This window comes from Orcinus orca, chromosome 20 (genome assembly GCF_937001465.1).
Source record: "Orcinus orca chromosome 20, mOrcOrc1.1, whole genome shotgun sequence".
NCBI classification, from domain to species: Eukaryota; Metazoa; Chordata; class Mammalia; order Artiodactyla; family Delphinidae; genus Orcinus; species Orcinus orca.
In genome coordinates, this window is record NC_064578.1 from 41,458,366 (window position 1) to 41,473,040 (window position 14,675).

At 47.3% G+C, this 14,675-nt stretch overlaps 3 protein-coding genes across 8 annotated transcripts in view; 1 reads left to right on the forward strand and 2 right to left on the reverse strand.

Annotated features, from left to right (window-relative positions):
- CEP89 (centrosomal protein 89) overlaps positions 1 to 455 on the reverse strand; it is an 80,283-nt gene extending 79,828 nt beyond the window's left edge. For all 5 annotated transcript variants that reach the window (XM_004284259.4, XM_033413669.2, XM_033413668.2 and 2 more), the window contains exon 1: positions 303 to 455. In XM_004284259.4, coding sequence (XP_004284307.1) covers positions 303 to 341 — 39 coding nt within the window. In that variant the 5' untranslated portion in view covers positions 342 to 455. The remainder of the gene's footprint in view (positions 1 to 302) is intronic.
- A 249-nt stretch (positions 456 to 704) lies between these two features.
- FAAP24 (FA core complex associated protein 24) lies at positions 705 to 3,355 on the forward strand. The gene is made up of 5 exons (XM_033413673.2): positions 705 to 834; positions 1,021 to 1,139; positions 1,261 to 1,400; positions 1,575 to 1,727; positions 2,467 to 3,355. Exons 2-5 carry the CDS (start codon positions 1,034 to 1,036, stop codon positions 2,713 to 2,715), a joined length of 648 nt encoding a protein of 215 aa, XP_033269564.2. The 5' UTR covers positions 705 to 834; positions 1,021 to 1,033; the 3' UTR covers positions 2,716 to 3,355.
- RHPN2 (rhophilin Rho GTPase binding protein 2) overlaps positions 3,247 to 14,675 on the reverse strand; it is a 56,023-nt gene continuing 44,594 nt past the window's right edge. Inside the window, exons 10-15 of one of the 2 annotated variants that reach the window (XM_033413671.2) lie at positions 13,714 to 13,833; positions 12,022 to 12,216; positions 10,169 to 10,245; positions 9,664 to 9,780; positions 9,198 to 9,353; positions 3,247 to 5,015 (exon numbers count right to left, since the gene is read on the reverse strand). In XM_033413671.2, the coding sequence (XP_033269562.1) occupies positions 4,749 to 5,015; positions 9,198 to 9,353; positions 9,664 to 9,780; positions 10,169 to 10,245; positions 12,022 to 12,216; positions 13,714 to 13,833 (932 nt within the window). In that variant the 3' untranslated portion in view covers positions 3,247 to 4,748. Of the gene's footprint in view, positions 5,016 to 9,197; positions 9,354 to 9,663; positions 9,811 to 10,168; positions 10,246 to 12,021; positions 12,217 to 13,713; positions 13,834 to 14,675 lie in introns of both variants that reach the window. The other variant, XM_004284137.3, reaches the window with a different exon arrangement.

The following is a 14,675-nucleotide window of genomic DNA, read 5'->3' on the forward strand; positions in this document are numbered from 1 at the left end:
GGTGGGGTGTACATGGTGCGTGGCGGAGGAAAGAATCAAGAATGACTTCCCACAGAGGAATATTCAGTAGTGGAGCAAGTTTGTGCCGGCAGGAGTGAACTCCCGACACCGGAGCGAAAGTTACAGGTGAGACAGGGCGAGTCCTATCGACTGAGGCCGACACTGGGATAGAGGATCCGTGTTCCAAACACGAAAATTCAGGGCTTCTCGAAAGAAAAACCAATTCCTCTTGTGCCGCTACCTTGCCTCCATCCCAAATCCCAACCCCTTCCCACTTAACTCCCGGGCGCAGATATACTTACAAACTGCCTCTTGCCGCCTCTCCGGACCCCCAGGAGCATCCTTGCTGCGAGGGTTGGCCAGACCGGCACTGGACTGACAAGCAAATCTCAAAACCGAGTACCACTCCCTACAGCGCGCCGCCTCCAACGGGCCTAACCCCAGACGCCTTTTGTACGCAACTGACTTCGCAACAACCACGTCTGCCATTGGCTCTGCTTTTCCCAAGACCAATCAGAGAGAAGGTTACTGCACACCCGTCGCTCATGGCAACCAGCGGGTACTCTCAAATCCTCTCCAGGGCTGAAATTGTGTGCGCTGTTCATTCTCTTATTGGCCAGTCACGTGTCGATCTCTGAGGCCATAGCCTATCCGGCGCCAGGGGAGGCAGAGGGCGGGCAGGATAAAGGACGTGGAGAGCGCGCAGGAGAGAACCCGGAAGTGGGGCGCCGTAGGTAATGTCGCGGGAGACCCAGAACTGGGCCCTGGCCGGCTCGGCCCCCGCCCTGGACTGGATGGAGGAGCCACGGCGCGGGAGTGTCAGGGCCCAGGCAGGTGACGCAGATGAGGGACGGGGCTTCTAGGGCAGGGATTTCCTGGTTCTTAGACTTTGGCTAATAATCAAGCCTCTTAAAGAACACACTGCAGACGGGCCCCTGCCAGAGGCCGGGGCTGGGAGTGGAATGCGAGGCCGTGTGCCGGAGAGCTTGCTCAAGCGCCGTCTTGTATTCCGCTCATTAGATCCAGGCAGCCGATGGAAGGGAACACCCCTGATGGCACAGGCCCCATGCACGTGCCGTTTGGGCACATTGTGGCCAATGAGAAATGGCGCGGGTCGCAGCTGGCACAGGGGATGCAAGGTCGGTGGGCTCCCTCTACTAAAGCCCTCTCTCACCTTAGCCCACTTTTTAAAAACGTTCTACCTATTGCCGTCTTTTCATCCAAAGCTCACGGAACTTATTTTCTTTTCTGTATTTTAAGGAAAAATTAAACTCGTTTTTGAGGATGGCCTGACACCGGTAGATTTTTACTTGTCTAGCAGATCCTGCATTCTTTATATCACCGAAGCTGATTTGGTGGCAGGAAATGGCTACAGAAAGAGACTTGTTCGGGTTAGAAACGTAAGTACTGAATTAAAGAAACAAATTGAAAATTGACTTCTATCCCCCCTCTGTCTATCCCTTGGAATAATTTATATAAAACCATTGGCCATTCCAAGCACCCTTGGATAGCTTCTTAGTCTTGAATGGAATTTTGTTACAAAATAGTTTCCTGTCTTTTTTTTTTCATTGAAGTCCAGTAAACTTCAAGGGATTGTAGTAGTTGAGAAAACTCACATGAGTGAACAGTACTTTCCAGCCGTACAGAAATTTACTGTGCTGGATCTGGGGATGGTGTTGCTTCCAGTGGCCAGCCAGACGGAAGCGTCCTGTCTCATTATCCAGTTGGTAAGTACTGATTCCTACTCCTCCACGATATCCCTGTGTTAGGACTCTTGACTGACCTTCCTGGACCTGCTACTCTGACAGACAGCTGCCCTTATTATAGGTACAATCCATCAGGTCAATCTCTATCAGTGACTGGTTTGGTTTCTAAAACCTTTTTGAGGAGTTTAAGTTCAGAAGCTGCCTCTGCAGCTAGCTGAGCTTGCCCCCCATTCTAGGCAAGTATGTAACAAAGCAATCAAGTTGGAGACCTGATTTTAGCCTCCCAGGCTGTGATGACTCCATCATGCACTATTCTGCACTTAGGCTGGTGACGCTGTCAACAGCTTCTTCGCCTCATCCACACGTATCTTTTTCTTTTTTTTTTTCGGCCGGGCCACGCGGCCTGTGGGATCTTTGTTCCCCGACCAGGGATCGAACCTGCACCCCCTACATTGGAAGGGCAGAGTCTTAACTACTGGACTGCCAGGGAAGTCCCGCCATGTATCTTTTGTCTGCACTTCTGTCTGCAAGTTCATGTGTTGGTTTTTTTTAACCTAGTGGTTTTCCATATAGTTCATCTTTTAATAATTTTGCTGATGCCTGAAAAATTATATTCATGTTATATATGAGAATATTTGCAGTGGTGAATCAAGCTGAACCAAATGGAAAAACTAAAACTAAATTTCCACAAAACAGAATTTTAAGAAACCTCCAGTCCTCTAGAGGGCACTCATGTGCTTTTCCTTTCATCTCGGTTCAGGTTGAAGAGCAAACCAAAGAGCCCAGTAAGAACCCTTTACTCAGGAAGAAACGAGCTCTGATCTCCGAGCCAGCCCTCCTTCGAACTGTGCAACAGATCCCAGGAGTCGGGAAAGTTAAAGCTCCTCTCCTGCTCCAGAGGTTTCCAAGTATCCAGCAACTAAGTAATGCTTCCATCCAAGAACTGGAGCCGGTGGTTGGACAGTCAGTGGCCCAGCACATTTATGCGTTCTTCACCCAGTCCAGGTGATGGCTCTTCCCACGGCATCTCCTTTACACCACGAACCACAGGATCTTGTTTCCTTTCACATTAAGAAACAATATTTCCTCTCACAGAAACTAGGGAAGGATGAAGTGAGGCCTGAATGGCACCTGCCAGTTGTCCTGCCCTGCTTTCTGGGCTCAGGTATTTACTTCAGGTAGTGTGCCCCAGATGGCACTGCCCGCACCCTGCTAGCATGAAGAGGGCTGGTGGACACCTTCCTAAGGGAGTCGGTTTAAACAGGGACTCTCAAGATTCAGCAAAAAGCCGGCTTGGGCAGATTTTAATGTGTGACCTTCACCTGTATCTATCATGGAAGGTGGTGGATGTGACCGTCTAAAGGAAACAAACCTACAATGAATGAAGCACTGTGTACCATAAGCCCCTTGTTTCTTCTGGCAGAGCCACTGTTCTTCAGGTCTGGTCTTAATACACCTGTGCTTTGAGGGTGGCTGCCAGTGTAAACAAACAATTGTCCTGCCTTTTTTCTTCCTTCCTTCCTTTCTCCCTCCATCCCTCCCTTCCGGGTAGCTGCACAGTTTGTTTGTAATCACTGAGCATGACTTCTGAGCACAGAAAGCCTGGAGTCCAGAGTTCCCATTTTAAAATAAAAAGCCAATGTGTGCGAGGGAGGGAAAGAATGTGTTTGTAAATGTATAGCCCAACAATGGGAAGAGAAAAGGGAAAATGGCAGGTGCAGCTGCATCCAGAGAGGAGAGCCTGGGGATCAAAATGTACAACTGCTCATTCAAAAAATAAATACAATTAAAGAGGCTATGTGTTTTCAGGGATACTAAGATAACTTGAGAGCTAAGTCCTGTTTTGTGAAATGTTAGTAATTTTTAAAAATCAAATATAATAACGTTTTGTGCATTAGGGTAAAAATGATTTGAAAGAGGAGAGAATTAAAGTGAAATCAAAGTGGAAACCATTAACTCAGGCAAATGAATGCATTTATGTAAATATTTATACAAAAATAGCCCTAAGAGCAATGGATACACTTTCCCAAATATGGTTGTTTCCCTTTTGATATTACACACTAGAAAATATTTAAGTTTGTTAATTCTCAAAATTACATGTCAATGATATATTTTTAAAAGCTATATAACTTGTACTATGCCAACAGTGAATCTTATTAGAGTCACAGTGTCATCAACATATAGCAAGAGAAATCAGTTGGTAAGAATGTCATTTTAAAAAGTCAAATAGAGCTCTAAACTTGAATCATTTACATCCTGACCTTATACAATGTTTTTAACCCTTCTTAAAGACGCTTAAAATATACAACTATGTACTTTCTACTTTAAACAAAATGAAAAATGTTTTGAGTATCAAACAGTATATTATCTACCTTGTAGACAGCATCTTCATCTAACACTGCCACTGTGTTAGCGACTTTTAAATGACATAAAATAGAAGAAAAGTTGCTCCTAAATGGTTGTTTATCTAATAAGTCATGACAAATTTGGCACTAGACTTTATCTGGAAACAGCATTCATATTATTTAGAAATAATAGTAAAATCTTGTTGTTTTAGGTTAATGAATTTCCCTTAGGAAGGAGCTCTTTGGGACAGTTTTTAGTAACACTAATTTAAGTCTATCATTATTGTCCCTTGCCCTGCCTTAATTTGGGGTCATCTGAATTCTGAGTTAAGGAATTATCCATCTATCACCCAAGTCTGGAAACTTACAAATAGGACCAGTATAGGAAATCCTAATTTAACTCTGATAGTAAGTAGCTAAGAGTCTTAATTATAGTCGTTAAAAACAGCCATATGTCCACATTATTCTATTTACAATACTTTATATAATAAATAACTTGCAGCAATATGGTGAGACTCCCCTAATAAGTTTGTTTTCCACAAATTTCTAGAGGTTTCTTGTTACTGTCATTCATAAAAACATATCAATTGTAGGTTTACGCTGTGAGAAAATGGGATTTGAGAATATTTAGAAATTTTCCGCTATGGCACAAATATGAAGGCCCAGTCCGCACGGGAAACGCTTTTGTTTCCTCACGTTAGTACAAAGAACTGTCGGAGGTGAGAAGGCTGAACGGAGAGGGGAGCTTCTTCTTGACCGGAGGCCCCGCAACCCTGACCCCAACCGATGGGAGGCACAAGGTGCTTGCCGACTTCTGTCTGTTCTTGTTGGTGTTCCAACTCAAAAAGGACAGCTTTTTCGAGATTTTCTTGGTTTTATCAGTTTTATCATCATCATCTGTGGCTAAGCAGATCATGGAGTAAGTTTTCTGCATTCCCACAGAGTATGTGGCACATTTACTATGCTGCACACAGAAAAAGAAAGAGAAAGGTGTTAGAAGTCAAGATGTCAGAGAAACGATTGCGAAGTTTGAGACTCAGATTCTGCACTCATAGCATCCTCTTTAAAATGACGTTGACATAATTCTGAAACTCAGTGACAAATGCTTATACAGAATTAGGTTCTTGACAACAAGGACAATTCTTAAGGAATATACTCAGTAGTAGTAATTTAGGCTAGAGACCACTACCTTTTAAGGTTATTACATTTGGAAAAGTAATATATACTCATGGTCAATGATATGAAAATGCATGAGGTGAACAGTAGGTGTCCCTCCTACCTGGGCTTTCAGGCTCTTCCCCTGAGGTAACCACTATCTGTTACACTTTTAGAGATAACATTCATATACAGGTATTGATATGTGTGTAAGTATAAATCACCATTTGTCTTTCCTTACGAATACACCACACACACTTGTCCGCACCCTGCTTTCTTCACTTAATGTATCCTGGATTTCAGCGCACACCAACAGATACAGATCAACTTCATTCCCTTTAAAGACAGTACAGGGTCCATGTGATGAGGATATTAAATTTTTCCAATTTTTTAAACATGAAATAAACGTCAAATTTACCATTTTAACCATTAAGTTCTGTTTATTTCACCAGTTTAAAGACATGCCCTCCCATGTGCCTGGACCCTCTCACTCCCTCTCTCCTCCAGGTATCCCCTCCTTTCTGCTCTCCTGTCTCCTAAACCTTTCCCATCTGCACACAAGCTAACTGTGCTATCAACACACACACCTTTGAAAAACTCTCCTTTACCCCTACGTCCCCTCCCAGCTACCACCGCAATATCTCTGCTCCCTTTCACAAGTCTTCCCTTTCTCTCATTCACTTGTTTCCCGTCCTCATCCAGCATGCTCCCCACTACCCAGTCCCCAAATCTTCCTGGGGCACCTCTCTGACACTCTCAGGGCCTTATGGAGCACAGCTAGAAACCACTGCACTCGTCTAAATCTTAGATTATACAGATGAGGACCATGAAGCCTGCTGAAGGTCAAACAGCTTATTAACAGCAGGCAGGGCCTGATTCCAGGTCTTTGATTCCAAGCCTGCGATTCTTTCCACGACATCAGTGGTAGTCAGAATGGTGGTAGTCTCCATTTTCCCGAGGCTCAGAGCAAGTCTCTGACGCCCAAGGTCACGGAACTGGTGAAAGCCAGGATTCAAATGCAGGCAGTCTGAATACAGAACCCTTGCTTTCATCCCTACGTCAGATTCTTCATTGGCCTGGTTCAATCAGAAATGTGACAGGACTAACAGATAAGCCTTTCAGTCTCTTCAGGGGCAGGGCTGCTCTCTAAAGCTGCAGGTCCTCCGGCTGTGCCTAACAGACTCCAGCCCTCAGGCCAGAGCCCAGCACTTTTATATATCCTCTTCTTGGACAAACTTCTTTTGTTTCTGGTTGAGACCTTGATCACTAGTCTAGCAATGCTATGGATTCCACCCCTAAAAGTGCCATTTTTCATGATCCCTTCTCCCAAGATGCTCTGAGTCCCTTGACTACTTTATCTTCTTTTTTCTAATTGAGTTATAATTCACATACCATAAAATTCACTATTTTAATACAATCCAGTGGTTTTTAGTATAGTCACAGAGTTGTGCAACCACTAATATTACCGAATTTCAGAACATTCCCACCCCCCTCCAAAAGAAACCCTGGGGAATTCCCTGGCGGTCTGGTGGTTAGAACTCCGTGCTTCCACTGCAGGGGGCGTGGGTTCGATACCTGGTCAGGGAACTAAGAGCCTGCACGCTGTGCGGTGCAACCAAAAAAAAAAAAGAAACCCTGTCCCATCAGCAGTTACACTCCCCATTCCCCGACGCCCCAGCCCCTGGCAACCAACCACTAACCTACATTCTGTTTCTATGGGTTTGCCTATTTCTTACCAATGGAATCACACAATCATTCACTCTCCAACCCTCTCTAAGTCTGAGTTCTGTTGCCATTTCCCCATGAAAAGTGTCCTTTTGTCCTGCTGCCAAATATAATAGACATGGCCCTGCTTCCCTCATTCTCCACGTCTTAACTGTGTTCAGCACAAACCACCACTCTTTCCAGGCAGGATCTTCTTCTCTTGGTTTCAGAAGCCCCTCTTTATCCCACCGGTCTGCACCTACTTCTAACTGACCTCCAGACGCTTGTGGTGTCTCTCGGGGTTGAGTCCTCCACCCTCAACCCCTCGAGGGTACTTTCGTTTAGTATCTTACAGCTTTAAATATCATCTCTGTGCGGATAATCCTCAAATATTTAGTTCTAGGCTGACATGTGCCTTGAACTGAAGATCTGAACATCCAGCTGCCTACTTTACCTTTACATCCGGATGCCTAATGGCACGCGAACCACACACTTGCTTTTCTCTCTCCTCGGACTCCCTCAACCTTGCCCCGTCTCCCGTCATTAAGAAAAATGATGCAGTAATTCAAGCCAAAACCTGTGCAGTCCTCTCTCTTTCCTGCATCTTTTTTTTTTTTTTTTTGCGGTACGCGGGCCTCTCACTGTTGTGGCCTCTCCCGTTGCAGAGCACAGGCTCCGGACGTGCAGGCTCAGCGGCCATGGCTCACGGGCTCAGCCACTCGGCAGCAGGTGGGATCTTCCTGGACTGGGGCACGAACCCGTGTCCCCTGCGTCGGCAGGTGGACTCTCAACCACTGCGCCATCAGGGAAGCCCTCCTGCATCTTTTTTATACAAGTCATCTACAAATCCATCAGCTCTATATCCAAATTACGTCTCAGGTGCACCCACCTCTCTACACCTCCACTGTCACCCCCTAGTGGGACGGTGCTAACGTCACTGGCCTGGGTGACTGCCACAGCCAGCTTGCTCTGCGGCCACCCGGCTGGCCTCCAGACAGCAAGACGGCCTTCTAAAATAAACATCATGCCACGTCACTCCCCGTCTCAAAAGGTTTCAAACTCCCTCCACTGCCGATGAAGCCCTGCCTCCCTCCCACCGCATTTCCCTCCACTCTGGCCCTTGTCAAGATGCTCCGGCCGAAAGGCCTTCTTTTAGTTCCTCTGGCAGGTGAAGCTCATTCCTGCCACAGGGTCTGGTCTCTGCACCTGTTGGTGCCCCTTCCCACGTGCTCTTGTACCTCTTCACATGGCTGGTTCCTCCTGTCACTCAAGCCTCAGGGCAAGCCCTGCTCAGGAGCCCCTCCCAGCTCCAGTCATTCTAGCACATGACACATTTTATTTCCTTTACAGCACGTACCCAAAATCACAACCACTTATTGCATATTTAGTGCTAGCTTTGTGGGGGCAGGGACCTTATCTGTCTAATTCCAGCTGTAGCTCCAACACCTGAGAAGGGCCTGGCACACAGTTGATGCCCAATCGATATTTGTTGAATGAATAAACACATACTGTTCTAGAGGGAAGCGTCCAAGGTACATAATTGAATGCAGCAAGCACAGAAGAGTGCGTATGCCACAATTCCTCCGACTTGGGGAAACAAAGGGCTGTAACTGTGCACATGGACTTGCACAGGCTCAGACGCTTCCCAAGATCTCCCAGGAAACAGCTAACACTGTCCCGGACGACGTGCGGAGAGCATCTTCCACACATCATCTCAAGCCCTTCTGTATCAATTCAGTATTTTTTTTAACCATGAGTATGTACTACTTTTGCAATTGAAAAGAATTTAACCAGAAAAATAAATCAGTTGGTTCTTTTATCTATAGCAGGGGTCCCAACCCCTGGGCCGTGGACCAGTACCAGTCCACAGCCTGTTAGGAACCCGGCCGCACAGCAGGAGGTGAGTGGCAGGAGAGCAAGCAAAGCTCCATCTGCTGCTCTCCATCTCTCCCCATCGCTCCCCATCGCTCACATTACCGCCTGAGCCATCCCCCCCACCCCGCCCCACCCCTCATCCGTGGAAAAAGTGTCTTCCGCAAAACCGGTCCCTGGTGCCAAAGAGGCTGGGGACCGCTGATCTATAGGATTAAAAAAAAAAAAGGTTTCCAGTGATCTCTCTGACCCAAGTTGAGCACATCCCAGTGATGACGGGCTTAGGAGTTCAGTCGTTTGTGGCACGTTACAAATGCGGGCAGGAGGCAGGGGTCCGGATAAAGACCTCTGGGGCTGGACTCACACTGACTTCACTCCACGTCGCTGTTTGCTGCCAGGGGCCATCAGCACTCACCATGGACGATGTGGCATCCAGGAGGCTCACGACCTTCATCTCAATGTCGTTCTGGCCAAAGCTCTTCAGCAGCTTCATAACCTCACTCACAGTCAGCCACTTACAATCCACGTCTTGAATGGAAACAATATAATCCCCTTCCTTGGCTCCTGCCACCTATGAAAGTATGATTTAAATAAAGGTCAATGTTCTGTTCATTCAGATCCCTAAAGCAGTTCCCAAGTTCATTAATAAAATAGTTATCTGCACAAATTTGCTTCAAGAAGGCAAAAATTAATCCTTTTCTCTTTGGGCAAGAAAGGTATGAGAGACCTTTCACATAAAGCAAGGCCTTTTACATAGAGGAACCCTACATTGAATCACCCACATACATTTGTTTGGGCAGCTCTCTTTATATTTTACCAGTTTCTCTGTCTGCAAAGATGCCAGGGAGTTTTGCTCCCCATTTAGAAGGGTCCACACTTACGGCAGCAGAGCAGTACGGATCCAGGAAGTGGACTTGAACCGGGGAGTTTCCTCTCAGGGTGAACCCCAAGTCTCCTTCTTCTGCAGTGAAGTGAATGCTTCGAGGAGGCGTCCATCTCTTATTAGCCGAAAACACAGATAAAGGGCCCTTTGGAATAGAGCATCATTAGCTGTAGGAGCTGAAGGCTGAATCAGGAACTTTTGAAAACCAAAGGAAATGATGCCTTATTGTCCTTACAGATTTCATTCGGCCCTGCTCCGAGACTAATGATACCATCTGGGATAATACGTGCTACGAAGTCATACAAGAATGTTAATTGCCATTTGCTCTAAAAGATCCAACATATTTAAGATAAAATTATCTTTTTTAAATTATCTTAATTTAAATAATCTTATATAACATCTCTAATTAAAAATCAAAAACATCTAAAAGTAGCCTTTTACATACTTGCAATTTATAAAACAGCTTTCCCCTCAAGTCATTATGAAATAAATGTTCAACATACCAGCTTCTGGAAGAAGTCCGTTACTGTCACTTTGGAGAACTGTGGCGGTATAATTTCAACCTCTCGCTCAGTTTTAGCTGGAAAAGAAGATTAAAAGTAAAAGCATAAATGTTTCTCTAATTGAAAGTTATCCTTGAAGACTCAGGCCTAACTCCATTTGGGTATCTACTATGAGCTATATCCCACTCTGGGGCTGGGACAGAGTAGTGGCAATAAGACAAATTCCCTGCCTTCGAGGAGCTTATTTGTATTCTAGGGGACATCCAATGGTATTCATAAAATCCTACTGAGAAGTAACCTACGTTTCAGGTGTGGCTGTTATGGAAATGCCATGCTTTCAGCACAGTTTCAGGCAAGATGTGCTTCCTCTCTTCAGTATTAATGTGTGATGCGAGGATTTCACAGTGAGAAGTGGGTTTGCCAAATCTCCACTATCATATTCATGGCAGGCTCAAGCCAACCCTTCCCATGAGGCGAGGAATGCTACTCAGACAAAAAAGAAAAAAAAAAAGAATGAAATCCTGTGACTTGCAACTAAATGGATAGACCTTGAGGATATCATGTTAAGTGAAATAACTCAGATAGAGGGAAAAAAAAGACGATATGATTGGAATCTAAAAAAATCCCCCAAAACAAATGAACAAACAAAACAAAAACAAACTCACAGATACAGAGAACAGATTTGTGGTTACCCGAGGGGTTTGGAGGGGAGGGATGGGCAAAATGGGTGAAGAGGGTCAACTCTATGGTGATGGATGGTAACTAGACTTGTGGTGGTGATCACTCTGCAGTGTATACAGATGTTGAATCATAATGCTGTCCACCTGAAACTCATACAATAAAAAATAATAAATAAATAAATAAAGTCAAACTCATAGAAGCAGAGAGCAGAATGGCGGATGCCGGGGGCAGTGGCGGGTGGGTGCTGTAAGGAAATGTTGGTGAAAGGGTACAGAGTTTCAGTGATGCAGGATGAGTAAGTTCTAGAGGTCTAACACGGTACAGTGACTATTACAACACTATACTGTACACGTGAGGGTAGATCTTAAGTGTTCTCACCACACACACACACACACACAGACACGATGAACTAGATTTTGAAGAAATCTTCACTGCCAAAGTAAAAACTTTTCCCTGCACGCCCTGGATCCACTGTATCAGTGAAAATTTTACTTCTTGTTTCATAATAAAAGTAATTTTTGTCTGGGGGAAAAAAAGAAAGAAAATGGAGAAAACAGGGTAAAGATCAAGCCTTGGAGCAGGAATAAGGATGCAGGTGGCTTTCAAACTATGGAGCCGGAGGTAAAAGACAGAGAGCAAAGCGCAGTTTTCCAGAAGGCAGGTGGCACGTGGGTGGGTGTGGAGCGTAGGGAAAGCGTCAAGGCGAAAGGCAGCTCCTGGGGTCTCCTGACTAGCGGTGGGGGCTGGAACCCTAGGGGAGGCCGTGAGACTTTAAGGGAAGGAATTTAGAGGAAGCAAGCCAGGGAGAGGAGACCCGCAAGAATGCCAGGAGGGGAGGTGGGTTTGGGCACGACCATCAGCAAACAGGGTGGAGAGGAAAGTGAGGGCAGAGAGAACCAAGGTGGCAGGGCCCTGACGTCATAGGTGGCGTGTTGAGGGGCAGGAGGGGGGGTCGGCTGCCACCAAGGGGTCAACAAGGACGAAGACCATAAAGAAGGCCCTGGATCTGGGAAGGAGGAGGTGAGGACTCCTGGGCAAGAGCAGCACGCGGCCCTGTCCCAGTGCCCGGCACACAGCGAGGGTTTGCCCAGCCCCTGCAGGAGGAGCGCCCCAGCGCCCCTGCCTCTCACATGGCACACTCTGCACGTGGCACCGGCACCCAGGCCACTCACAGATGATGTCGGGAACGTCGATCAAGCTCAGCAGGTCATAGTCGTCACGGAGCTGAGTGTACTTGAGCCGGGACCGCTGGTGTGCCGCAGACAGCACCTCCTGCAGCACCTCGATGTTCCGGAGCTTCTTGCACAGGCTGGCCTCCCTCACGGACTCCTCGTGATGGGTAACAGCTCGGCACAGATGGGACTTGCCTGCCCACAGAAAATCAAGACCACAGGACACATGTCATAAACTGCAATGTGAGTACCTCAAGGAGAGCCCGAGTGCCCAAGGATTCGCCCAGAAAGGTGGACGTTCTCTTTTCTGAAGGATCTGCCTGGATGGCTTCAGTCCCTCTTAAATGTGTGTACAATATGCTCACTTGTGCCTATAAAACTTTCATTCAGCAAACATTTACCAAACATTCTAGGCATCAGAGATAAAGCAATGAACAAAAACTCGCCTCTGCATTCATGGAGTTTACATGCTAGTGGTTGAAGACAGATAACAAGCAAAGAAATATGTAATGGGTTGTGTGGCTATAAGGTTCTGGAGAAAAATAAAGCAGAAAAAAAAATAGGCAGATGTGGCACGAGAAGATGGGGACTGGGGAGTCGCCCTCTATTACAGGTGATCAGAAAAGGCCTTTTAGAAGGTAACTTTTAAGCGGAGCCCTGAAGGACGTGAGGGAGCAGTCAAGAGGATATCTGACAGAAGAGCGCTCCTAGAAGAACAGCAGCAAGTGCAAAGGCCCTGGGGCAGGAGCATGCCTGCATGTTTAAGGACAACAAGGAACTTGGGAGTTTGGTTGGAGGGAGTGAGGGCTGGAGAGAAGGGTAGGGAATGAGGCCAGAGAGGAACAGGGGCTTGACCATGGCCAGCCTCACAACTGCAGGTGAGGAATTCTGCTCCACCTCTGGGTGAGATGGGACCACGAGGGCTCCCTGGTCAAAAGCTGGGCAAGCTGTGTGACCTCTCTGGGCCTCTGTTTCCTCAGATGAAAAATGGGGAGTCATACCATATGTATCTCATAGGGTTGTGTGAGGTTTAAGCGAGTCAATGTCTGTTAAGTAAGCACTGCGTAAGCTTGGACCAGGGTGGTAGGTAAGAAGTGGTCAGATTTGGGATATTTTTCTAGGTAGAGCCAACAGGATTCGCTAATCAAATGCGGGGATGAGAAAGAAAGATGAGGGCGGAGAATGCGTCCAAGGTTTCTGGCCTGCACACCTAGAATGATGGAGCTGCCATCCCTGAGATGGGGAAAGTGCATGTGTGGGGTGGCGGGAGACAAGATCGGGTGGAGGAAGAATTCAGGTTTGGACATGGAAAGCATACTCACTCTGAGACCTGTTAGAGACCAAACTAGGACAATTCATTACCCGTTCTTAGGTGTGGCCTAAGAAATGCGTCCTTCCAGATTAGCATGACCAAGGGCCATCCCCTGGACCCCGCTAGGGTGTTGGAAGATTGCCAAAGCTCTGGCTCCATCGTGGGAGCCCTGGTCCCTCGCAGAACCTGTGAGAACACAGCTCTGGAAGCCCGTTGAGGCCAGAGGACTATGCCTCCCGGTTTCTGAATCCAGAGTGGCCACGATGACTCGGGAAGCCCTACTCTCCGGGCCCTGCCCTGGGGACCTGCGTGGAGCTGCTGGTGAGTGGAAGTATCAGATGGGGCACGGGGAGGGAGGGAGCACGAGAGCCGACACACACCCAGCCGCTGGCGCTGGTGAACGTTTTTCAGCGTGGCCAAGGGCGTCATCCCCTCTGGCATGTGGTCGTAGAGCTGGGACAGGCACTTCTCCTGGTGGTCCTCATCTGAGCCAGGCTTCACTGCAACAAGAACCACAGGATAAATCCCTTCTTGCGGCCGCGGTGCGGGCTCTAGAGGTGGCACCGCAGACCCACTGAGAGATCCCTCTTTCAACCACATCCCCAGGTTCCCTTCTCCAGCTTTACAAGGCACTTGGGATAACAGGTCTCCTCTCCACCCCTGGACATACCCAGGCAATCCAGCCCAAGGTCTCTGTGCAGGGGGCCCGGCACACTCTAGGGGCTCCGGATTTGGCTCCAAGCCCCTGCTCTCTACCTGCTCCCCATCACCCATCTTATGAACCTCCAAGCACAGCCCCACCTCAAACCTCTGGGGGCCTCCATGCCTGCACCCTCCCTGGCACATGTCCCCTCCTGACCTCACCAAACCACCCGCTGCTACCTCAACACTTCCGGCTTCTGTTCCAGGGCTCACTCAGATCCTGTTCTCACTCTAGCTGTCCTTTCCCTCCTCGTTCGGCTGGAAAAGTCCTCCTCAGAGTCCCCAGTCTAACTCGAATGGCACTGCCTCTGAGGAACCATCCATGCCTACACCGAGGACTCCAACTGCTGCCTCATTTGTGTTCCTACCACAGTGACTGAAGCACTGTATTTCGGCTGGTTTACATGACTTGTCCTGCCTAACAGACCATAAAATAATACTAGCAGGAGCAGCTGACACTTCCAGAGAGCCCACCATATACAAGGCGCTATTTAGCTTTGCACAGAGGCATTTAGTTTTCACAACAGCCTGTGAGATAGGTTCTCTTCATGTCCCCATTTTACAGATGAGAAAACTGAGGCACAGAGCAGGTAAGTAAGTTGCCCAAGATCACCCAGCTAGTAAATGACAGAGCTGAGAT